The sequence below is a fragment of the Cydia fagiglandana genome, chromosome 20, assembly GCF_963556715.1.
Source record: "Cydia fagiglandana chromosome 20, ilCydFagi1.1, whole genome shotgun sequence".
Taxonomy (NCBI): Eukaryota; Metazoa; Arthropoda; class Insecta; order Lepidoptera; family Tortricidae; genus Cydia; species Cydia fagiglandana.
The window spans coordinates 4,262,934-4,290,474 of NC_085951.1; the positions used below are offsets into that span (position 1 = coordinate 4,262,934).

The window sequence follows — 27,541 nt, forward strand, 5'->3', positions numbered from 1 at the left end:
AATGACTCTAACGGATGTTCCCCATAAGTCTTCCGTTTTCTTTAAATTGAGTGACTTGAATGTTTTAACAATAATTGCTGAATCTACTAGACTAAACTCAAAGTTAATATTACATTTCTTAACATTAGCACAAAGTAAGGAATGAGCTCGAGACGAAGATGAATGTAGACATTTCGTGGTATTAATAGCTATTTTAGAAAAATAATCTTCGAATGCCGAGGCAACAGTTAACAGTTAAGAGTGTTGCTGTTTGTACTTTTACAAATAAATCTAATAAAATAGACATAAGTGACTTGATAATAAATTGACCATTTACATGTACTTATTTTTGAAACATAGCGTATAATGCCATAATAACACATACAATTTAATTGTTACAGAACGATGACGGTGAAGAAGACCACCCGCAGCGGCGGTTTCGCTGCGTGCGTCGCGCGACAGAAGCTCCACAACAACAACCAGTTCGACATCCTCACCATCAAGCCTACCAACCCCACCACCTACAACATCGTCGTCGGCTTCAACGAGAAAGACCAACTCCAACTCCTCACAAAGGACAACGAATTCATAAAAGAATTCTCTGAACTCAAAAACAAATACGAAAACATATCCATCGACGACATAACGAATTGCGTCAACGTCGAAAACTACCCTAACTGCGAGAACACTCTAGTCTTTTACGTAACCAAAAACCTGACGAAAGAAGCGATAGCCCTCAAATTCGAAAACGAGCAAGACTTCAAAAGGATATACTTCACGTACAAATATTTTAAAATGCGTAATCGACTAACGAACAACGCCAACAATTACGCAAGTAGCGATAATTTGTTTTCAAAAAAGAAGACGTACGAGATATTTAAGAATAGAAAAAATAGTATCGATGATTACAGTTTCGAGAAAAGTCGAGCGGAGTTTGATTTAATGCAGACAACCGATAACGATCTGACGTACATGACGGTGCAGCAGAAGAATTACCATTCCCGATTCGATCAGCCGATGAGTCTCATAGACATCAGGAGCGAAGAGCCAGGCGAAATCGACAGTGTCATATATACTAACGTAGACATACCAGCCAAACCTGACAGGAAAAGGCTGTTCCATAAAAAACCTAAAGCACCACCTCCTCCAGTACCTACAAATAATAAAGATAATCAAACGAAAGTACTTAAAGGAGAATTCGTTAGAGTGAACGTGGAAAGAATTCCGGATGTGGTTCCTAAGGATAACAAACAGAGCAAAGTCCCTGATATCCTCATGTTTAGAGATAGTAAACCTAAGAAGAATGGTGCCAGCAATTTGTGGTCGGCCAGTAATAAAGGTGAGTCTCAATAACACAATTTACTTCATTTTAAGCTCTTAATCTCTCACCTTTGTCAGAGAATAAGCACATACCTATACACATCAATAGCAAAATCCACTTTTAGTTTTTAAAGTTTTAGATTTCAGAGACAAACACAATAGTGATATAAGGCAATGAGAAACAGGGGCTGCAACCCTCGGTCTGTTTCTTAGCCTGTTCAGAAAATAAATTTGGCTATTCAGCATTGAACGTAGCTGGCATATTTTGTAGTTTGCTGATTTGACGAAATCCGTTGCATATTTACAGTGTATATTTTCATTTAAGCAGATATACAAGTATCAATTCATAAGTAGTCACAAAGTGTGAGTAAATAAGCAAACCTGCCGCAATCCTGGATCATTAACAGTCTCTCATAATATCGTGCGATAGAAAGTTTGCATCAATGCGGTTGATTAACCTGAGAGCTTCCTTGTCTTGCAAAGAAAACTAGGTAATAAAGAATCACGAATTGATCTAAAGCCCTATTGTAGAATGATTTGCTAATAAAATATTACCATTTAATTTATCTTGCTTAAAGAATAATTGCGTCTGCTATAGGTAAACGACAAGGTAGAATTTTTTACTAAATCTCTACTACTACTCTGGAGGTTCATAAAGAAGTATCGCAGTGATTTTATATAGGTCAGGAAATGAATGCTCAAAAAACGTTGTAGAGGGTAATGCTAGGAACACAATTTTTGACTCTGTAACTTTGTTTGGACTAGTTAGGAGGTGAACATATCAAAAGTCCCCGGCTGTAGCACCGGTGCTCGGGGGTAGAAGGGGGTAAGCAGGTCGAATTTTTCGGTTTTTCATTGATATCTTATAAGCTTATCTTAATAGCTTTTCCCTCTATATCTTCTTATTGCTTGGCCTAATAGCTGAGTTTTGGGATTAAAACTACATTATATATTTTTACTTATTTAACATAATACAAGTCATCAGACACTTTGTACTTATTACCTAACTATAATAGCTTCTTACCAACTAAGTACATACCTCAGACAAGCGGTAGATCTAAAATAATATTGTTGTTATTGCAATTAGCATGATACAACTTACACTGGAGATTCACTTTCATTATTAATCAAAGCTTATGGCCATATCCAAAGGTAAGCTACTATGAACCTACGAACATTACGAGTAGGTATAAGACGAAGACGAAGACGATACAGAAGGTATAACAATTATAAAAATCGCAGACTTTTTTTATTTTTAGTTGCATAACTTTGTCAGCCCGACAAACAGTCGCTTATAATTATGGTCTCATATTAAATGAGAATTATTGATGCTTGGTGTGATTGTTAACGAACGGAAAAAAACATCATGAATAAGTAAGAAACATTAAATCACTACTTTTATGAAGCAATTGAAATAAATATTACAAACGTGGGTGTATTGTTTCCTATTATGTTCCTAATGATGCATTGTTAAAAGTAAACGAGCAATTTTCTAGCAGCAAGCAGAAACTTCGGAAAATGGCCGTGTTAGGAAACAACCGATAATCGATGGTTTACAAACTATTTCACAAACGGAGTCTTACACGACGGTAAACATAATGTTAACTAGGCTAGGTAATCAAGACTTTGGAGATCAGTTTTACTTGCAAACAAGATAACCATCATCGTTATTATTTCCCACTGCTGAGCAATGGGCCTCTCTTCTAGTACGCCACATATCCCGGTCCTGAGCTAATCTCTTCCGAGGTGATCCGCAATCTTCCGGATGTTGTCCACCCAACGACCACCAATACCACCATACCCATAATGTTACCTAAATTAGGAAATGTAAAATCACAATTTTAAGATTTACCAAGGAACTTCGTAAAGTTAATTAAAATAAATACGATCTGACGTATTGTTAGCAGGTTACATACCTATCACAGTAAATAAGATTTGAATTAATGTGTTGAAATTATGTAGGTTATTTCTTACAAGAACTTTCGTCAAGCTACAAATCAGCCTGAACGAACACAGAATGCCAAATGCGAAGTTTAAAATGCAACCGAGCCAAGGCCAGAGATGTCCATCGCTTTCGTAACCGGTCATTCACTCGTTCACCAAATCTGCCACAGACAATAGACGTAACGAGCATTTGCATTCCGTGAACAATCTGTGGTAGTATGTAATGGGCTCACCTGTAATGGTATTAAGAGTTACGTAGATGATTTACATCAGTTTGTAAAAATGATTGTTTGGATAAAAAGAGGAAAACCATGAATATGAAAGTAGGTATCTAATTATATTTCATAAAAACTATGATACTTTCTTTTTCACGTTTAGTTACAACAAATGTATATCTGAATAGGTAGTTATACTTAGTAACTTTAGATTTTCGTTATTTATTGATGTACATATTTATTCTAACGATAAAATTGTTAAAAATTCAGAATGCTAAATATCAAACGTTCTTTACCTGCATCCTGTCCTTCTTTTTAGAAATTTTCCATCCGATCGTCAACTCTATCCCAAAACTAGTGCCTGCTAGTTTTTAGGAAAGCTACTGCCAACCGACCTTACAACCGTTCCAAATATATATATATATATATATATATATATATATATATATATATATATATATATATACTGTTTAGTATTAAAAGAGGACAGCTGACCTTTTATTTATTTCTAAATGCTTTCCTTGGATGCTTGATGGTTGTTAGATTACATCGCTACATCCTTTGTGATTATTGTTTATGTTCTAACAACTCAAGGTCAAAATTAGAAGTAGTTGGATTCTGTGGTGATTATGTCATTTTGTATGAGAAGTGTTTAAATTTACTGATGATACAAGTCGTGTTTATAAGTTTTAGTAACGTGTCACGATTGTTTTTTCGAATGAACAACCGGACAAACAGTTTGATTTTTTAACAATAGCCAATCAGTCATGATTATATGCTTTATTTAGATATCATCTTCATTGTTGTACAAAACTTGTACTTTTTCTTTAATATAAAAAATGCAATTTCGTTAGAAATTATTGCTTGGTAACTAATATATAGCAGAAAATTTATTTAGTGTGGGGTAGCACTTGATTACCTACTGGGGCGTTATTAGTGTTGTTAAAAAGTACGTACTTACATCTAGAACTTTTACAGTAGATGTCTTTACGCGCATTTAAAGACGTGTTAAATACAATAAGAAAGAAAAAATCGATATTTTTTGTTAGTTGCTAGAGCCACTCTGGAGCGATGTTTCGGACAGTTGCGAGACTTAGTTTAAAATGAAATTTTCCTCCTTTAATTTTTTATCGCAACCATTCATTTGGCATTCGGCTTGATTATGTCTGCAATTATTTTTAGATCAGAAACGATGATGAACTGACGTATCGTGAGGTAAGTAGGTATTGAGCACTGCATATTGGCATAACACTACATACGATATTATGCCATGATTACTACGCACCTAATACCTATGTTTTTCCTATTTGTCAGTCTTTCGTTAGATCTATAACAAGTGGAAGTGGAAACCTAATTCAAACGGAAATCAAAGCGTATTTACGATATAATCAACAAGATGTATAAGTACTACAGTAAGTATTTATAAATTTTATAATTATTATTCACGTGCGTAAGAAATTATAAGTTACTTGTTTATCCCTATTATTATAGTGCCAAATTCATACCTAATTTAATACACATTTTTGATTTAGAAATAAATTAGATGTTTTCATGTACTTACAGAGTCGCAACATGTTTCACTGGGTAGTTTGTTTTTTCATTGTATCAGCGCCCACACTGTTAACTGTATAGTTGGGAGTGTTGCTGTTTTTAACTAATCGATGTCTATGCAAATTTCCTTGATAAAATGAGTGACAGATTATAATGTTAGAGTCTGTGCGGAAAGAGAAGAATCGTATTAGAATGTATTGGATCCCATACACTTCACGACTTTTCTCTTTCCGCACAGACTATTATAGAGTCGGTAGCGATAACCATAGGGTTATCGCTGCCGCCGTCGCAAGTCGCTCAGTATCGTGGCCGAGCCGTAATGCGGCAACGCTGTATTACTGCTACGGTCGTAATCCAAATGTAACATTAAGGAAATCTCACGTGAATCCCATGTAATAAACAAACTATACTTTATGACGAAAGCGGTATATCACCGGGTGATGAATAGGCAAACGTTGACAGATACGAGTATGTACTTACACATCTTCTTGTTTATGTTGTGAGTTGTGACAGAGGCACATAGGTACATGGCATAATGTTGCATAATTTACTTCATCCTTTCATTTTATTCTGGTGACTAGTGTTGGGTTTTCTTAACTAACATTATAAAAAAATGTCTTTCCGTTTTACTGCAGCTCTGCAACCTCGAATGGGTTTTATTCCTCACAGGGTCATTTGGAACATCTAAATAACTGAATCAGATAATTTTGCACACTACAATAAAAATGAATATTTGTAGGTTTAATAATAAAACTATAGGTAAGTACATTGCTCGTGAGAAGGGCTGGCAATTTAGTGGCATGGCTTTCAAACCCGAGGTTGTCGATTCGAATCATGGTTCGCATCAGTTCTTCGAAACTTATGTACGAAATATCATTGTATTTATCGGTGAAGGTAATAAAATATATTTATATATATAAATATTAATAGGACATTTTTTACACAAATCGCCTAAGCCCCACGGTAAGCTCAAGAAAGCTTGTGTTGTGGGTACTCAGACAACCATATATATAATATATAAATACTTAAATACATAGAAAACACCCATGACTCAGGAACAAATATCTGTATCATCATACAAATTAAATGCCCTTACCAGGATTTGAACCCGGAACCATCGGCTTCATAGGCAGTGTCACTACCCACTAGGCCAGACCGGTCGTCAAAATAAACGTTAGGAAACTATAATAAACCCAATACGGCATAATTTCCTCTCTGGGTTGAAAGGACGGGTGAAAAGTAGCTTTCGTGAAAACCAGTTCCTGCCGCATATTTGGCTTGTGAACAGACCTTACTATATAGGATGCAACCAGGAAAGGGCTAAGACAAAATAAACATATATTATGTGTTTTAAAAGTATAGGCATTCGCAAAGTTGACACGGCAGAAAGCGGAGAGAGCGCGGATATGTTTCTCCAAACATCCGCGATTCGTACAATACAAACAATCGCTCGTTTACCGTGTGCACGTCGTATATTGTCTTAGGTAGCGCGGGCGCAAGTGAGTTTGGACCAGCGTAACGTGAACTCAACAGTGGCGTATTTTAAGATTTGGCGGCGATCAGTCGTAACGATGGATGTATGGAGGGTAGAGGTAAGGGGCCAAATTCGACTTGTACAACTGTCAGATTTCGCATCCACGTCAAATCAACAATTGATTTTATTGCATACTGAGTGTTGATTCCATCAACGGTGGATAATATCATTTGGTACAACCAAAACTCCACTCTAAACTAAGGGTGGTTCGGTTTGGTTTGCTTGTCACCCTAACTGTGGATTGTTAATGTCAAATTTTGACATTGTACGTATTCGAGAACTTATGATTTTTCCCACATCAACGGGAGATCAACACGATACGTCAATCGTCGCTTGTCGAATAGGGGTCAAGGAGAAAACTCTTTTATGGGAGAATATTTGCGAAGTGTCCAGCGGTCAGCTGTAAATAACAGTTCCAAATCTCTCCAGAGTAGAGCTAGAGTATCTATAAGAACGTAGGTGTCAACGGAGTGAAGTGTGCTGTCAATGATTTGAAAATTTTTATCAAATATTCTAGGTATTGCGGCGCCACGTATTTAAGGTTTTCTGCCTTACACTTTTTGATATATGGAGATTGTTTACCTTACCTCTACCTTCCAGAAATGGAAGGCTTTATCCGCGTGATAAAATAAATGACACTTTTGTATAGGTACGTCATGATTGTAGGAGACTAGACACTATCATTATCAAGCCGCTTAGACAAAATCAACCATAAAATCTGTATGAAGGTTTGCCATTCCACACCTGGCCAAAGCTGTTCACAAAGTTTTGCTTACTCTCCCTTCGAAAGTCCCGCAACGCAGCGACCCAAAAACGAGTCCTAAAAATTATGATCTTTGGACTTGGAAGAAGAAAAGTCGCAGATCAACAATGATTGGTCCGTGCAAGCACAATAGCAACAACAGTGTAGGCCCTGTGGCAGTGCCTTGTGCAATTAGAACTAGTACTTGATGAGCAAATATACTAACGCATTAGGAAAGTCAACAGCGAATATTCTAAATCGTATATTTTTTAAACCTGCGTTAGATGGGTATGGTATTTAGGTATAACGCACAGGAGTACTTATACTGAACTTTAAAGACCATACGCAAGCAACTGATGTTATGTAAGTTTTAGCCTTTTATCGAGACAGATATTCATGAAATAAAACAATAAAAACGAATTAAATCGAATCATACTCGTACTTATAACGCATTTGAAGTACATCCCGACGTGACGGGATATACTTACTTATTATTATAAATTCATTATACGCCATATAAGTCGCTTTACTTTATAATTTTAAATATACACGTTTGGTTTTGAAAATATAATTTCATAACTTACAATCAACTATGTATATGTCTATAGTTCGCCTGATTGTATAGAATTCAAAATGCACTGTTCACTGAAAACTATTAACGGATTTATTATACATACAAAAACTACTTTACATAACTACAGTAAGTACTCATACCTAATACTTAAAATAAGTCAGTCTGTCAGGAATAAGTAGGTTAGAGTTTGTTGGGTTATTCCGTGTATTTCATAATCTTTGACTGTCCATATTTCTACAAGTTTAGTTTGTTAGCATAATGGGCACTCTATTAGGCACGTCTAATATTTACCATGTATCCAGTTGCAGAAATCTTCCTTGTGAAAGATTTGCTCGGCAACCTATTGCATTTGGTTAGTTGGTAGTTGTCTACGTCACAAGGCGTTTAGCCCGGACTCCCGTGGTCGCGTTCCGATACTTCTCTTTCCTTTGGTGCTCGTTGCTGGTGAGGAGCGCCTCCACCGCTCCGGTGTGACGCCTCGCGTGGTCCGGTAGGAGCTAGGCCTTCCAAAGCCTGCTGTGATGCCGCTGAGGACCCTGGCCGCTCCGGCCTGGGTGGTTCGGGTAGGTGTGGCGATGAAAAGAAACTCAATGTTTCACATGCACGTATATTTTACGTTAATCTACACTTATTCGTTCGTACACTGACGCCTGATGCGTGACAATCGTGACACGACAACTACTATTCTTAGAAAATAACTATACTGAAAACACACGCGGCGTGGTCAATGGCTGCGGCCAAGTCTAGCTTCAAACCCGGCAGGAATGCAACCTACGTGCGTTCGCTACAACGCTCCGAATCGTCCTGGTCCGGAAATAGAATCCATCGATATGAAGTTTTACCATAATGAATGTAGTGACATACCATTTAAGTTACGCTTGAGCCTCTAGGAAATTGGCCTACGATTATTGCACACGGCACATGTGAAAGGTGCTTGCACTTGGCGTAAACATTCCTGCGGGGGGGAGGCCAGAGTTGAGCTGATACCTTGAAGCACAATGGATTAGCTAGTCTAACTTACAGCACTATCAAACATTGACCACAGCAAAGTGGTGACATGAAAGAACAAGTAACCAACTAAATACTTATAAAGAAACAGTACCTAGTACAGTTGCAATTAGAAATCAGTGAGTCATCTTGATATAAATAAATTCAATTTAAACAGTAGGTACCATAAGTTGTTAACATGTGACAATACCAAAACATAACTTATAAATTAATACAGTTAAGTACACTCTACTGGTAATTTACACAATTTGACAACGGGCCGGATTAAGTCGCCGCCCTGAGTTTTTAATTTAACTGATCGTACAATATCATCTGCACCTTTAAATAATTGAATCACTCTACCTCTACGCCAGTGGAGAGGGGGTGCAGTTTCATCCTTGATTAATACTAAATCATTTAAAGCCATGTTAGGAACATGATTGTACCATTTGAGTCTGGTTTGCAAATTATTAAGGTAAGTAATATGCCATTTAGCCCAAAAGTTTTGTGAAATCTTTTGTAAAGACTGGAAATGTGATAAACATGCTACATTAGTGTCTTTCCACGGGTACTCAGGTACCGATAGCAATGGTTGCCCTATAAGAAAGTGGCCCGGAGTGAGTACTTCCAAGTCACATGGGTCCTCGGATAAAGGAACCAGAGGCCGTGAGTTAAGCACCGATTCTACTTTGGTAAATACGGTTGAAAGACCCTCGAAGGTCAGTATGCGGTCCCCTAACTCACGCTTGAGTAGGTTCTTACTACTCTTGACTGCGGCTTCTACCAAGCCTGACATGTGAGGGGCACCAGGAGGATTGAACTCCCAGCGGACACCTTGGCGACGAAATTCCTCCTGGAGGACAATTTCGTTGTCAAGTAAGAACTGACTAACCTCCTTGAGGTATGAGCTAGCACCTTTGAAATTTGTACCTTGATCGCTCCTGACTAAGGCGGGCAGCCCTCGTCGACTGACAAACCGTGTGAACGCCGCAATGAAGGCCTCGGTGCTCAGCGACGAGACGAGTTCAAGATGTACGGCTTTCGTTCCTAAACATACGAAAACACACAGATAAGCTTTGAGTGATTTAGCATTTCTGAGGTGACTACTTTTGACCCAGTAGGGACCGGCAAAATCGGTTGCTACTCCTGAAAAGGCACGAGCCGCCGTGACTCGGTCCGCTGGCAAATCTGCCATAAACGGGGCCTGCGTTGAAGCGTTGAATCTGAAACACGACATACAGCTATTGATTACGCGGGATACCACACGTCGCGCCGACGGGATCCAGTAACGTTGCCGGAGTATATTGATGAGTGCGCTCGTTGAAGCGTGACAATAGGTACGGTGATAATGCTGCATCAACATTTGAGTCCATTTATGGTCTTTAGGTAGAAGGTATGGGTGCTTAGCATCGTAACGTAAGCATGAATGCCGCAGTCGCCCTCCGACGCGAATGAAGTGATTCTCATCTACGAAAACGCTGAGTTTTTGAAGTGACTTGCAAACAATCTTGCCTCCTTTCAATAACACGATTTCATCTCTGTAAGCATCCAGTTGAACGTACTTAATCCAGTGGTTCATTGCCTCACGATTTTCGTCGATCGTTAGCGTAGGGCGAACGTTCCGTTGCGCTTTCGGCAAACGAACGTTCTTACAAAATCGCAATACGTATGACGTCACATTGATAAGCTTGTTGAACGAACTGACTCGTGATAACAGAAACTCCTCCCATGACTTCTCGGCCGGCGTAATGTGATGTAACTGTTTGAATCCGGGTAAATCTGGTGACATGGTGACCGGCATCGTCGGCCACTGTGACTCATTCGTCATTAACCATTCTGGGTTCCACCAAAGATGAAACCCGATGAGGTCCTTCGCCGTAGCCCCCCGCGATGCGACATCGGCAGGGTTCGACTCCGATCTGACATACCTCCATGTCATAGGTCGGGTTGACTGTTGAATATCTTGAACACGGTTACCTTCAAAAGTCTGTAGCACATGAGGCTTTGTGTTCAACCAACATAGCACAATTCTGGAATCTGACCAAGCATTTATGCTGTCAATCTGAACTGATTCCTCGTATGCCGCTGCGACGTGGTTTAATAACTTATAAACCAGGTGAGCTGCATTTAACTCGCTCTTCGGAATGGTTTGTTTGACTCTCCTTGACGCTACGCGAGTCTTAGCTATCACTAACCGTACTAGTACATTCCCTGACGCGTCCTCAGTCCGGAGGTACACGCAGGCTCCGTAGCCGAGCTCCGACGCATCTCCAAAGCCGTGGAGGGAGTGTGACACCGCACCGGGCAGAGTGACGCACCGCGGAATCTGTAGCTGACTCAAGTGATGTAGATCTTGAATGAGTTCATTCCATTGAAGGTCTTGAGTATGGGACAGTGGCTCATCCCACTGTAATCCATCTGTGAACAGTGATTGTAAAAACAGTTTGAATCTAAATATGATTGGTGCGCAATAGCCACACGGGTCATACAGTCTAGCTATGGTACTCAATATGCTACGTTTCGTCGTTGGTTGGCCCAACGGTATGTTGAGTTGATACGACATGGAATCTGACATGGGGTTCCACTGTATCCCTAATACCTTTATGAAACTCTTGTCGTCAGTGTCAAACTGACGAGGCATCTCACAATGCTCCTGCGGAAGATCCTGTAATAATTCTCTGCGGTTAGACGACCATTTGCGTAACTCATATCCAGCGCTCCGCATGAGTTCTATGAGTTCTGATTTGAGTTCTTGGGCCTCGGTGAGTGAATCAGCCCCAGTGAGGATGTCGTCAACATATACATCTCTGCGCATGATATGAGCAGCCGGTGAGTCTGGATGCTGGGCTTCCCAGTCATCAGCTAATCGAAGTAAGGTCCTTATCGCGATGAAAGGACTGGAGCGTAGTCCGTATGTATTGGTATTTAACTCATATACCTGTACATCCTGCGACGGATCCTCGCGCCACAGAATCAGCTGATAGCGCCTATCGCTGGGGTGTATCCACGTTTGCCGGAACATCATTCTGATGTCGGTCGTGAAGACAACTTGATGACGTCTGAAATTTAACAATATTTGAGTGATATCATTTTGAAGCGGTTTGCCTGAGTGAAGGCATTGATTGAGCGATACTCCGGTGCTTGAGTTAGCTGCAGCGTTATATACGACGCGGATCTTTTCGGATCCTTTTTTGAAAATTCCGTGGTGGGGTATTACATAGTGTTCGCTCTCGAAATTAAAGTCTGATTTGGACATATGACCAAGTGCCTCATAGTCCCTCATGAATTCCTTATATTTTTCAGCAAATACTGGATTTTTGGCCAGCCTGGCCTCCAACGAAATCAGTCTACGCATGGCTAGAGCCCTAGACTCGCCCAGCTTGGGTCGGTCTGCCCGCAGCGGCAACCGCACCATGAATTGGCCATTATCTAAACGTTGAGTAGTGGAGGTATACAACCTTTCACATTCGAGGTGTTCTGGGTGTTGCGGCCGCTCCTCGGGGGGCTGCTCCACTCTCCAAAACCTTTCTAGGACGTCCTCGAGCCGAGTAGCATGGATGCCGTAGTCCTCTACTGATGTCCCGGCGGTCGGTGTTGTTAATGATGATGGGTAATTCCAAGTTGCCCCCATCAGCACGTGACCGAAGCAGGTGCCGTACGCCTCAACACCTGGAATGTTAGTGAGTATCTTTGAACCAGTGTATATATAATTGAGCACATCCGTTCCTAGAATGATGTCCACATCCTGCGATCTATCCAAGGCAGGGTCAGCTAATTCAAGTTTTGATGAATCCAAATGAGTCCTGATCTCAGTATCATAATAAGGTATGTTTCCCGTAACCCTGTACATGACTGTAGCTACTACACTGATGATAGGCACTGTTTTCCCGCGTGGTTTGAATACAAGCTTAGCAATCGTGCCTGGCACATTTACCTTTATGTCACCTACTCCAAAAATATTATTCCCAGTAAACTGTTGGTGTACTTTGAATCTTTCTACAAATGATTTCTTCACTACGGAGCACCCCGCTCCCGAGTCAAGCAAAGCCCTAGCTTTAACATAAGACCCATTGCCTGATCTGACCATGATCACAGCTGTAGGAGAGACACGAATTGGCGCCATTCGTAGTCTTTCCTCCGGTGCACCAACAGTGGCCTGATCTCATTGTTCAGGCTCAGGACTGCTCCGAGTCCCGAAGCGCAATGAGTGGAATGACTGCTGCGCCGCTTGAACACGCGCGCCTACCTTAGCCCTCGGTATATGACCGGTGGGAATCAGCTGAGCCGGCTGAAGCGCACTATGAGGTGACCCTGTCTCCCTCCTTTGGGGTTGGTCTGGTACTGACGGCTTGGGAGACTGCGGCTTCGCAGCCCTCGGCGGAGATGTAGTCCGTCGCTGGGGAGACGGCCACCGCTCCGGCAGCGTGACTGCTCTCGACGTGCTTGGCGTGGCAAGCGGCATGACCCTTACCCGATGGACAGCTGCTTCAACTGCCATGGGTGGGGCTCTCCCCGCTGCACCACCATCGCACAGCAGTGAGTTGTGTGCGGACGACTCACACTGTGCGCACCAGTTGCGCTGCATGCACTCGCGTGCATAGTGACTGCGCAGGCATCTGAAGCATGCGCCTGACTTCCTAGCCCAGGTCTTCCGCTCCGAAATCGCCAGGTTAAGGAACTTCGGGCATTTGTACAAGCTGTGCTGGTCACTCGAGCAGTATGAGCAAAGAACAGGGGGTGAATTCACCTGATTGGTCTCTTGTTCGATGGCGAAGACCCTCGCTGGCGGTCCCGGTTTCCTGGTAGCTTGACCCGACGGCCCCGCTCTTCCTCGTGCAGGTGCGGAACCACGCTGCGCAGTTGGTTGCTCCACCGCTGCTGGCGAGACCGCTTGCTGAACCCGGCACTGCTCCTCCAACAGCGCCAGTAGCTGCGTGAGAGTGGGCAACACCTCCGGATTGCCACCGTACCTCTCCTCGTATAAGGTCTTGATTCTGTTCGGTAGTTTCTGCAAAATTATAAAAACCAATAAGTATGACCACTCCGTGATTGGCTGCTTGAGCTTCTCAAGCGCCTGGACTGACTCCCGGAGCGGGTCATAGAAAGCTGAGCGTGACCCTGCACTCCAGTGCGCCACTGAAGGCAGGTTCATGATTCGGCTAATGAATGTATCCAACAGCAGCCTGTTATTCTGATACCGAGCCCGCAATAACTGTAAAGCTACCGCGTAGTTGGGTCCGTCCATCGGAAGGTGCTGTATAATGGACAGCGCCTCCCCTTGCAACGACGACCGAAGATAGTAATGTTTCTCCGCGTCGGAGATGTCCCTACTATTGACTAACGACATAAAGAGATCATAGAAGGAGAGCCACTCTGGCAGGTTGCCACTGAAGGTGGGCAGCTGCACAGAGGGCAATTTGACTTTACCTGCCTGTCCACGGGGTGTGTGTGACTGGCCAGCCTCTCCAGCCGACGCCTCGTCTAGCTGGATCAGCAGCCGGTTAACCTCGCTGAAGCACTCCTGGTATTGAAGTCGTTCCTCCTCCTCGAGCTCACCTTCGTAGGCCAGCAGTGACTCGTGGGCCTTGACGTACTCAGTATAAATAAGATCAAAGTGCCGCTTCGCCACCGACGCGGCCATGCTGTCAGGTCGTGATGTGACCGTGCCAGCATAGTCGGTCAACATTTGGTACTTGGTGCGCAGCTGCACCTTGATTGACTTTAACGACATGACGTGAATTTACTTTACGATTAATGAAAGACACTAATTTGTGACACTATTCGACTAACAGTTTACAAGTTAGGTGGCTTTGGCTTTACCTTAAAGTTGGATTTTATATTGACGATAACCTAATTAATCTATTGGCGACACTTGACGTTGACAGATAATTCTAACCTAAATGTCCCAAACTGACGTTTGCCGCGAACCGGAAATGTCCTTATGCTAAAGATGGCCGCACTCCGCACTGTACGGTCCCCGTCCGTTGCCTACGCAAGAAAATGGCGGCCGACGCCTTCCCTTTTATTACGATTTGATTTGATTTTTTCGCACTATGCCCAACCGCACCGGGCTCCGTTTCCACTGAATTTAACGGCAAAAATGAATAATGCTGACACGATGAGTACTTGAAGCGATGATTACGCTACCAATGCGATGTACCGCTGCGGTGCTCGCGTTGATGACGATGGCTTTCAATAATATCGTGCTGTAATTCCTCCCCTCATGGGCCACCAAAAATGTCTACGTCACAAGGCGTTTAGCCCGGACTCCCGTGGTCGCGTTCCGATACTTCTCTTTCCTTTGGTGCTCGTTGCTGGTGAGGAGCGCCTCCACCGCTCCGGTGTGACGCCTCGCGTGGTCCGGTAGGAGCTAGGCCTTCCAAAGCCTGCTGTGATGCCGCTGAGGACCCTGGCCGCTCCGGCCTGGGTGGTTCGGGTAGGTGTGGCGATGAAAAGAAACTCAATGTTTCACATGCACGTATATTTTACGTTAATCTACACTTATTCGTTCGTACACTGACGCCTGATGCGTGACAATCGTGACACGACAACTACTATTCTTAGAAAATAACTATACTGAAAACACACGCGGCGTGGTCAATGGCTGCGGCCAAGTCTAGCTTCAAACCCGGCAGGAATGCAACCTACGTGCGTTCGCTACAACGCTCCGAATCGTCCTGGTCCGGAAATAGAATCCATCGATATGAAGTTTTACCATAATGAATGTAGTGACATACCATTTAAGTTACACTTGAGCCTCTAGGAAATTGGCCTACGATTATTGCACACGGCACATGTGAAAGGTGCTTGCACTTGGCGTAAACAGTAGTTTAGACGAGAGATAATCTTTTGCATAATAGTTTTATGTTAGTCCGTTTAAACTAACTTGGCATCGACTTGAATAACAAAGTAAAGGCATGTCATTATAATTATAAACATCATATTTTCATAGAAATTTGACGTTGTCACAGTTAGTTATTGCTAAAAAATATCGTATATTTTGTGCACCAGTCTAAATGCTAATCGGAAAGCGCTAAGCTGAAGATAAAGAAGAAATAGTTTTAATAGCCGATTGATTGTAAACGGTAATTATTCTAATCTACAATTAGTACATACCTACTCGTACTTACCTAACGCACGCGAATAGGTGTCCTAATTGACAATCGCGCTCCTCGGTCAAAGCTACGGAGTCAAAAATTGTGTTCCTAGCATTTCCCTCTATAACTTCTTATTGCTTGGCCTACATAATATATGTTTGATCGCGCGTTCGCACGAGTAAGATTCGCGCGGACTTGCGATTATCGCGTAGTCGCATCGTACTAAGACGACCCCTCATGCTGATCCAGTCACCATCTGAATGTCACATTAAAGCTGCTCAGAATGATTGTGAAACTGATCCTGTCAACAGTACGAAAATATCTTATTTCATATTTACACAAGATGTATTCAGCTACCGTCTCGCATCATCGGATTCAATCCGCATCGTGACTGTCGCAACGAAATTTGATTGAATAAATTCGTTACAGCAATTACGTGGGAAATGCGAATTGAAAAGAATGCATTTTGCCGTTGAGAAACTCTCTTCAAATCTTCATTTTACGACTGGGTTTTACATAGCTATGAAGCTATTCTCAGGCGTTTTCACAGATGAATTGACAAACAAGATGTAAGTAAGGTAGAAGTACTAGTGCTCGACGCTGCACTAGCATTCGACATGGGCACTTTATGTCAAAGTAATATAGGTTAATAATATATTCAAATTTAATCGTTGTCACTTTGACATAAAGTGCCCTTGTCGAATACTATAGTGCAGCGTCGAGCACTAGTACTTCTACCTTAATGTGACATGAACATGGCGGCAGGAATTATACCTACCCGCCCCGCTACCTATTCGCACGGATTCCACAAAACCTTAACAAATTATACACATTAACCTTTCTCAAGAATCACTCTATTGATAGGTGAAAACCGCATGAAAATTCGTTGAGTAGTTTTCGAGTTTATCGCAAATTCCATCCTTACAACTACTATTAATCTTTCAAGTAAAATAATAAATAGGTTGTTAAAACTAATAAACAAAAGAATAGCATTAATTAGAGAATGTGGCGAAACAATGCATCGAAATGTAATTATTGCCTTTATACATTAAATTAGTTTATGTAATCAAGTTCGTTTCAATATGTTCATCAGCAGACCTACTTACAATTACAGCTAAACTAATTACTCTTCTATAATTAGTCAAACCTGACTTGCCCTAATTATAATTTGAATTATCATTATATTTATATTATTATATTGATAAGATTATCCGCTGCTATTAAAGCACAAATACGCGTCAAAACTATTTACAATTTTCTAATATATTTAGAAACATATAGTATCTAAATATGAAACAAAAACTGGCCAAGTGCGAGTCGGACTCGCGCACGAAAGGTTCCGTACCATTACGCAACAAACGGCAAAAAATCACGTTTGTTATATGGGAGCCCCACTTAAATATTTATTTTATTCTGTTTTTAATTTTTTTGTTATAGCGGCAACAGAAATACATCATCTGTAAAAATTTCAACTGCCTAGCTATCACGGATCATGAGATACAGCCTGGTGACAGACAGACAGACCGACGGAGAGCGAAGTCTTAGTTATTACTAACCCCACCTACCCATCCTACCATCCCTACTGGGTCCCGTTTTTACCCTTTGGGTACGGAACCCTAAAAAGCAACAAAGCGTGGAAAATAATTTGTAAAGATAAAAAGATTCAGTTTACAGATTTAAGATTAAGTATAAGTTTAAGATTACAGATTACGTATAAAGTATTTCCTCCATTTGTAGGTACTATGGCCCGATTCGGACTTTGAAATAGACATCTATTAGATATCTTTTAGACATCACCAAGATACGATAACGATATGTTTAAGATCTAACCTGTCAAATTTGACATTTGCGCGATTATCGAGATACTCTTGTCGATTTCCACAGGATATGACTTAGAGATCCAATTCACATCTAATATATATCTTACTCTATCTAACGTAATAAAAGCACAGAATAACTAATAGTATGATAAAAGTGACATTGGTTGCCCGAATTGCGCTGCAAAAGAGAACTAGTTGATATCTAAACTATAACGTATCTAGAATGGATCTAGTACGTGTCGTCTCTTCTGAATATCTTGAAGTTCGAATACGGCAGTATCAGTACTGAGTGACCACGATACAGTATAGTGCTAGCCACGCAGTTAGCCAAAGCCTTCGATTAAACTTTAACGAGTGTATGTTAGGCCGGCCGCAGACCGCAGAGGCACTCCAACCGCTACACACAGACGAGATAACGACTCGTTCCCAGTATGTGCTTTGCATTTGACTTCCAGAAATATTTTTTACAGTACATGCTCCATTATGACACCCTGTGCTATAATAAGCACATTACGTAACTATGTCGAAAATTTAAAGGGCCATAAACTACACTGTAAAACGTTGTACGATATACGTGCGAATAGGTAATTCGCAAAAATTCCTATTTTTCGCACTTGTATTGTAAGTAAATAACTATTAAACTAATTATTACTAAAATAATTATTAAGTAATAACTAAAAAAGACAAACGAAAAAATCAAAAATGTGTGGACTTTTTACTGGACTAAAAAAACCAGCACCTGTATAAAAAATCTGCTTATCGTTTCCTACTCTATAAAAGTAGAAAAACAAAGTCTTGAAAGGTAGAAGGCGGGTCCTCTAATAGTTTCTGAGAAACAAGATAGGTACCTATTTTTGGGTCCCATACAAAAAAAACAGACTTTATTTTTTTCTGCTGTCAATATGCCTTATTTCGAAAAAATGTATACCACATTTATTGTTCCTTATATAATTCTATATCGGATAGCATTTTTCAAAAAATGATGAATGTCTTCTTTTCGAGCCATCCAGCCCACCGTGCATCGGGTCTCTGCTTTGGGCCGAGGATATTGCGTAAAATCTTCCTTCACACACACAGAGGTCACATTATACTGGTTAATTTCAAGATTCGATTCTCTTGCGCCCACGCAACTACTGCTCATAAACGTCCATATTGGCCAGCCAACAATGCACAGTGTTGGACCGTTACTGGCTTGTTCGGAATTAGTTCCTGAAACAAGGGAGTAATCATAGTATTCAATTTGTGCAAGTGGTTAAGACTTAAGAGTACTTGACACGAATAGTTTTGCGTTAATATTGAAGAATCAGCAGCAAGCAGCGGCAAGCAGTGGTGGCCGAGTGGATATGACGTCTGACTTTCAATCCGGAGGTCGCGGGTTCAAATCCTGGCTCGTACCAATGAGTTTTTCGAAACTTATGTACGAAATATCATTTGATATTTACCACTAGCTTTTCGGTGAAGGAAAACATCGTGAGGAAACCTGCATACATCTGCGAAGAAATTCAAAGGTGTATGTGAAGTCCCCAATCCGCATTGGGCTAGCGTGGGGACTATAGCCCAAGCCCTCTCGCGCATGAGAGGAGGCCTGTGCCCAGCAGTGGGACGTATATAGGCTGAGATGATGATGATGATGATTGAAGAATCGAATAACTTATGTTTAATGATTTAAAATATTGTTTATTAGCGCGTTAATTTAGGAATTCCCAATCAAAACGAAGCAAGGAGGCATGGGAAGAAAAGGTCGATTTTTTTCGAGGTAGATACAAAAGTTATTTACGATACAAGTGCGGAAAAAAGGAATTCGAAACGAGTGGCGATAAATTAAAACACTGCCGGGACTGTTTTAAATCGACACGAGTTGCCAGTTACCTATTCGCATGTGTATCGTACAACGTTTCACAGTACTAGGGCCCTTTAAACTTTTGACATACGCACGGAATGTGCTCTTTCCCGCACTAGTGCGTTAACGTACTGAAAAAATATTATGTGATCAAGGCGCAACGGAGGTTCCACGTAAACACAGAGAAAATTTACCTACTTACCTACATCAAAATTATACCCAAAAGTATGCTGTAGGCTCAAAATTGCCCTTTTAATCATATTTCATCACGTCAGCTTAAAATAGTAGTCAATAACAGAAATCTTGCAGTGCGTCACTTGCGTCACTAAAACCGTACCATATCGGTTTGTTCATTTCGCTGCACGTTTGCATTTCATTATTGTCAATATGTACAATATTTAGGTTGATGGGTGGGACATGTATGTAGCTTTACCTAGTATTTTGCGAAATGAGATTCGCTGCTATTATCGGCTCGGTTGAACTGAAATTACCTGGACACGCTCTTAGGGCCCGATTCGGATTTTGAAATAGACGTCTATTAGATATCTTTTAGTCATCACCAAGATACGATAACGATATGTTTAAGATCTAACCCGTCAAATTTGACATTTGCGCGATTCTGGAGATACTCTTGAACGTTTTCCACAGGATATGACTTAGAGATCCAATTCACATAGTAGATATCTTACTCTATCTAACGTAAAAGTGACATTGGTTGCCCGAATTGCGCTGCAAAAGAGAGCTAGTTGATATCTAAACTATAACGTATCTAGAATGGATCTAGTACGTGTCGTCTCTTGTGAATATCTTGAAGTTCGAATACGGAAGTGATTCTCTTACAATAAAGTAGCGTCAAGATAATTTTGAACATTTTAGAACGCTGGTGGCCTAGCGGTAAGAGCGTGCGACTTGCAATCCGGAGGTCGCGGGTTCAAACCCCGGCTCGTACCAATGAGTTTTTCGGAACTTATGTACGAAATATCATTTGATATTTACCAGTCGCTTTTCGGTGAAGGAAAACATCGTGAGGAAACCTGCATACATCTGCGAAGAAATTCTAAGGTGTATGTGAAGTCCCCAATCCGCATTGGGCTAGCGTGGGGACTATAGCTCAAGCCCTCTCGCGCTCGAGAGGAGGCCTGTGCCAAGCAGTGGGACGTATATAGGCTGAGATGATGATGATGATGAAAGTAGCGTCAAGATAATTTTGAACACCTGGCTCGCTTAGCAACTTCTGGCCGTACGTATGTGGCGGTGTTACCGGTGTTGCATTACCTGCAGGTGTTGATTTGACTCGCCGTCAGGCACTAATAGGCGCATATAAGGAAGCAAACGTTGCACATGTCAAAACGACTTTCTTTCACACTAACTGTACGGGACTTACGTCATTCTGGGTATGAGGTTACGAAAGATCTGCGCGAGAGCCCTTCATGCTCGACCGGTGAGTGTTCAGTTACAGCACATGTGACAGTTAGGTAAAGTATAGCTAGTATTTAGCTACTTACTAGTATTGGTGTCAAATGATACTTTTCAAAACTTGCTCTTAATTTGGATCTTATGACACCCATTTTCAATGCAAGATACTAATTGTGCTTTTTTTACTTTACCGTAGCTTTTTCTCAAAAGCTTTATCAGCGGAAAAAGAGCTTTTTCCAATAAATTTGATACACCTACGTTAGGTTTGTAAGGTTTGTAGGTATGTATTATTTATTGGCAACAAAATATACTGCAAAATATCGAAAAGCACATGAATCCGAGTTATAATCTATTCGTGTTAATCTACTTATTATTTCATTTTGAATTTTCTGTATTCGGCGGTTTAAGTAAAAGTGTAGGTATTGCAACAAAAACTAACACGCATTGCATTCTCAAATAACGCTTAGATACCAACTCAGCTGCACTTGCAATGTCCACTTGACGAATTGCAACGTTGCCTTATTGTATGTAAAAGGTCGTTTCTTTATAGGAATTATTTAAACTACACGTCGTTTTAAAAACAAGGCAAGATGTGCAGACGCACCAATACAAATCAATGAACTAAATCCGTCCAATTACATCAGTTTTGAACTCGGCATTCCAAGCACGAGCTTCCGCACGGATCGCATACAAAATTTAAATAAAGCCTTGGTGCAAGTTGTGCACATTGCCAAATTGGCGGGACAAATATATTGATTGAATACTGGTGATCGTTTGACATTTGGTTTTGCAGCTTTTGGCCAGTGTTGTGATAATTGCTGTGAGGAACAGAGGCTTCTAACGGATTTTGTATAAAGTTGGTAAAGTTTATATTTTCATTGTTTACATGTCTACAAGGGCTGCATCTGCGAAAATGTATACCTACCTATAGTTTATTGCATTTTTAGTCATGCATTTATAGAAGGGGGAAGAATAGAAACTTGAAATTACATTTTAATATTGCTCACCTATTTATTTCACCTAAGTATATTTAATTAATTGTTGGGCCAATTATATTTTCTTTGGCGATTTTCTGCGGAATCACCTTTTTTTGCTATTTGTACCAGCCTTGACCGAATTTTTAGTTAATTTTATGCATTTTTTTCGAGAACGATTTCTCTGCTCTACTCGTACATCAGCACGATAGAGCTTTTGAACTCACGATTTTTGACCATCATAAATATATTATGAAAGGTCTAACGTGAGTCATCCTTAATAAGTGACGAATATGTTTGGAGAGTCTATGCCTATAAATCTTTTGTTTAACCTTTATTTAAGTGCTTCCTTTGACCTTAAGTTTAGTTTGTCTACTTCTCGGTTATCCTTATAGCACTTCCTTATATTTAAGTATCATCTTTCTAGCAATAAGCGGGTTTGCAAGAACTTGCCAACGGCAATGCCATGCCGATTAGGGAATGCAAATCGGTTATTTTTTGTATGGAAATAACCGCGGTTTCGGTTAATAACCGATTATTTCCATACAAAAAATAACCGAAAATAACCGATTTGCATTCCCTAATGCCGATTCACTATCATATAGCTATTAATTACACGCCAATGCAATGCCAATTAAATGTCACTTAACCTATAATTATGTTGAATATTATGATATCTTCGTGAAGATAAACAATTAACTTCTATCTATATATATATAAATGCAAGTGTCCTGACTGACTGATTCATCAACGCAGAGCCGAAACTACAAAAGTTGAAATTTGCACACTAGATTACATTTATAAAGTGTACAAGAGATAAGAAGCGATTTTGAGAAATTGAACCCCTAAAGGGGTTAAAAAGGGGATGAAACTTTGTATGGGGTTCTAGTTTCTGAATATATCTATCGATGAAATTTGCTATGGGGGTTTCGGGGGCGAAAAATCGATCTAGCTAGGTCTTATCTTCGGGAAAACGCGCATTTTTGAGTTTTTATATGTTTTCCGAGCAAAACTCGGTATTAGATAAGAAAAATCTCTCTCGGTATTAGAAAAGAGAAATACTCTCAGATATTAGAGCTAGGTATTAATTGAGACCCCTAGTTTGTTTTGCTTTTTAAATTTTCTAATTATGTTTTAACGTATTTTTACCTTTTTAACTTTTTCGTCTAGGGTAGCTACATACAGCAACACTTTTAACTGTCCATCGGTGGACCTTATGCCTTTTGTAATAAGGTGCACAGATGGACAGTTAACAGTGGGGGCGATGGTACTTGAGAAAGCTTCGCGATAATGGTAATTGAGTCAAAAAGCACAAAAAATATCTATTGCGGGCATCAGTTTTTTTTATCAGTTTGCAGTATATTGTTATTATTGTCATTTTCGTACAATGACCCTAGAAATTGGCACATCCGATGAACGCCTTGCATCATTTCTTGTTGCAGAAATGCAATATGAGTAACACAATTTTAGCAATTTTGCAATTATACGAACGCAACAAAATTATAGGCATTGAAATGAAAGGTTATAATTTAATGTATAACATACCTAGAGACTTCAGTATAAGAGTGAAGAAAGATGGTTACCTTAACCACCCAACTATACTCCAAGAGGCCAATTCAAACGTACATTTTGATATCAAAATCATTTAGGTACCCGTGCGTTTCACTCGCGGCCAATAATGTACGGGCAAATAAATTATGTTTATCAAAATGATATAATTAAGATATCATTTAGACATCAAAATTTATGCAGGTTCGAAAATAGGCCTCCAGTACTATAACGGCCTCCTAGCCTAGTCGGTAGTGAGGTAATAGTGACCCTGCCTACGAAAGAGGAGGTCCCGGGTTCGAATCCTGGTAAGGGCATTTATTTGTGTGTTTATCACGGATATTTGTTCTCGAGTTATGATTTTTTCTATGAATTTCTCATATTTATTCATATTCAGTGGTTCAAATTGAGCAGTATTTTGTAAAAAAATATTATAAGGTTGACAAAATATGACACAGCTGTCAAAGTCTAAGTTAAGTATTTAAGTGCAAATATTGATGGCGAGTTTCGCTAAAATTCGATATTGAGTAAACTCGATAACTTATAAATAGGAAAAAGATAACTTGGTCAAATAAACATGACTCGACTGATGTTAGTTATTACACAATATTGACTTTCTCACTTAAATTAAATTTTGGTAATGATAAGAATGTTGGTTGATACCCCACCTGACCTCATTTATCTACTTACATAATACTTATAATATCTGTACTCTAAACTCCGACATTGTGTGTATAAAATAATTTAATGGAACCTAAAAATAAGATGTCAACATAAAAGAAATACATATCTAAAATCCTATTCCGGTCTGGCCTAGCCTCATTCCGGTTGTCAGCTCTCGTCCAAAAGTGCCAAAAAATACTAGAGTTAGACCAAGATAAGTCTGCAACGATTGTGATAGGCCACGCAGTGCAAGTGTTATTTTAAACGTATAACTTCTATGAAATTATGACATAGTAAATAACACTTGCACTGCGTATGCTATCAAAATTGTTTACAGACTTTTCTTGGTCTAACTCTAGCGGCATTGCAGCGTTGTACCTACATAAAGGCAAGCGAGATTTTTTGTACCAAAAATAAGATACATAATATTTACTCAGTCTCATTATTAAAAACACCGCTATTACATTAGAAGAAACTACTACATTGCATTATAATTGGTTCATTAAAAATGCATTGACCTCTGAGACTGAAACGTAAACTTGACCTTAAGTCACGCGATGCAAAGTGGAACACTACATTGTTATGGTGCTTCTTGTTTATCTGCCATATTGTTTTCGGTGAGATAATATGCATTTTGTGTTCGTTACACGCAATATTATTAATTTTTTTGGCCCTGGCCGAAACCTAGCCAGGGAAATAAAAAAAAAAAACTTCCACCGAACATCAGCCCGGAACCATAGATCACTCTGCAACTGCATCGACATGGCAGCGGGCAAAGTGAGAGTTCATATAAGAACTTGATGTTTATGTTTGTTACATACTCTGTCGCTTTCTATGTCGGTGCAAAGCTAGATTACACGGACTCTTCCTAAATGTATCACTAATTGTTACTTCTCTACGTTACAGTGGCGACTGGGTACGAGTCAGACCGCGAAGAATGGAGGAGCAGCCGCTCGCAGTTCTCCACCACCGCGTTCGACAGCCTCGCCCGCCCCACCAAGATGGCCATGGCGCTCACCCTCCGGAAACCCCCCAGGATCGACCCCGTGCCCCAATACTACCGGCTGGCCAGCGACCCCAAGCCTAAACTCACCCCTCTACCCTTCAGACCTAACAACTTCCTCCAAAGACCACCCAGGCTCCCTAGACCAACCGCCGAAATTAAAAGAAACATTCTAACCACAGATCATCGCAAATACGCGTCACTGCAAAACCTCGACTTACCCATGAAGTTAAGCGAGAAGAACAAAATCGAGCCCAAGAAAACCAACTATTCCAACATATCACATCGGATCACAGGCTTAACCAACAAGCTGAGAGACCTAGGCAGTCCCAGCAATACTATTGGGAGGTTTAAAGCTCAGTCACATAATGATGTGGCTAATTTAAAGCCAGTACTGAAGACTAGAGACGGCCACGATGGCTCGAAAAGGTCCGTAGTGAGGACTTGTAGTGCTGAACCGCCAAAGAAAGTTACATTCAGCGCTTTTGCCACAGTTCAAGTGGTTTAATTTTTAGTTGTATCATACGTATTTTAGTTTATATTTAAGACAAGGCTAGGCCGGGATTTCTGTGTAAATACAATTGTATAAAGTTTATCTCCGCAAATAGAACTTTTTAAAAGTTAGTATTTTAGTCAAAATTATGTGTGTTTTTAGATGTGTCTTAACTTTATCATATAGTTATTTATTATTATTTTAAAATGTAGATCTATTCTGTCTACTTATTGTACCTACTTTACTTCAAACAGTGTGACTATATTGCACCTCTTTATATCATTATATCTTTAGTTATTTATTAATACGTTGCACCTATATAATGCGTATAAAAATTAATACATGATCGGCTCTGAAATAGAAGAAGTAGGTAGATTGTTTTATAAGTTCTGTACGGATATGATGGTCGTATTTGTCTACGTGACAGCGTGATAAAACGGTGTCCGTCTCTTTCTATCCCGCAGAGTTAAAAAATGACAGTTGTTTTATCACGTGGATAAATGTGGATAAAGCGATCCATAATAGGCTTGCAGCAAGCCTGGTGGCTCTAAAATATTGAGAATAATAAGAACATTATTAGCCCGTGCTACGTACGGGGGTGATCATAAAAGCGTCAAAATACTTCGACGTATTTGCTCAAATACATCTCTACATCTTTGAAAAACAAAACACGTATTTGAGAAAATACTGCAAAGTGCGTAGTGCCACCACTTCGTGTTGAGTAGAAATGCCACCAATCTTTGTGAGAGAGATTGCAGTCGGAACATTTCGGGAGAAATAATGAAAATTGATTGTTATTTATGTATGTATTCTAATAAGAATATCTATGACAAGTAGCCATAATAATATATGTATTTTTCAATGTGAATTGGTTTTATCCTGTGTGAATCCTAGTCGATGATTGCTTTTACAAATTTTTAGGTGCAAAGACGTGGTTTGGAAGCTTGCTTTGTATTTTCAATTTTATTTCTGTATGTGTTATGACTGTTTTCAATTGGCATTATGCGTGCGACTGATATTGAAGTGATTGAATATTTTTGAAATTGGTATGGAGAGTTATTGGAAGGTGCTAGTTAGCTAAGTTTATCGCGCGTAGAAAAAGTTACATCTACATTACATATTCTTATATCATGTTGACAAATGATAAAACATATTAAAGGAAGGGCAAATTTAGCACGTGATAAACTTTGGCATTCTTGGTGGTCATTCATAAATTATGTCACGGACAAGTCAGGTTTTAATCATTAAATTATATATAGGCTGGACTGGACTAGCAACCAAATTGTTTCCAACACAAGAAGTACAGTTCTCTAAAGAATAAAAAAAAAAGAAGTACAGTCAGCTGCAAAATACCTTTTAGTCAAAATTAGGACCCTTAGTGCCCTACATGAAACGTTAATCAGTAGATTGTTGACATAGCCTATGGATGAATTCACCTTTGCATGACTGTGATGGCACTGAATATATAATATAGCTTTTGTTATAAGTAAAAAGTCATAATAATTACTATTCATAATGAATTTTAGAATTATAAATAAAATACTAAATCTATTTTCGTAAGTGTGCATTATTCTTCATGTTTTCATTTTATTGTGTTTGAATTGTTAATTAATTGTAGTAGCTATTTTCTTAGACTTGTTTGAATCAATAAAAGTGTTTTGTTAATTTCCTTCTGAGTTTTGTTTCTTAAATAATTGCCCAGGTAACAACCAACCAACCAAAAAATTCATTGACCGAGACAAAAAATATTAATTTAATCTTTCCTAATAATAATCGGTTTTCTAGTATATTTTATGGTTTATTCTAATCCATACTAATATTATAAATGCGAAAGTGTGTCT

At 39.9% G+C, this 27,541-nt stretch overlaps 1 protein-coding gene across 1 annotated transcript; it reads left to right on the forward strand.

Annotated features, from left to right (window-relative positions):
* Positions 1–344: 344 nt before the first annotated feature.
* Positions 345–27,369, forward strand: LOC134674349 (uncharacterized). Its single transcript, XM_063532400.1, has 2 exons — positions 345–1,318; positions 25,111–27,369. Exons 1-2 carry the CDS (start codon positions 385–387, stop codon positions 25,713–25,715), a joined length of 1,539 nt encoding a protein of 512 aa, XP_063388470.1. The 5' UTR covers positions 345–384; the 3' UTR covers positions 25,716–27,369.
* Positions 27,370–27,541: the final 172 nt, after the last annotated feature.

Bases quoted from the DNA above. Each gene is read 5' to 3' on its own strand.
- LOC134674349 (XM_063532400.1), top strand. From the start codon at position 385: ATGACGGTGAAGAAGACCACCCGCAGCGGCGGTTTCGCTGCGTGCGTC. The intron at 1,319-25,110 runs GTGAGTCTCAAT...TCTACGTTACAG, and splicing joins GTGGTCGGCCAGTAATAAAG to TGGCGACTGGGTACGAGTCA.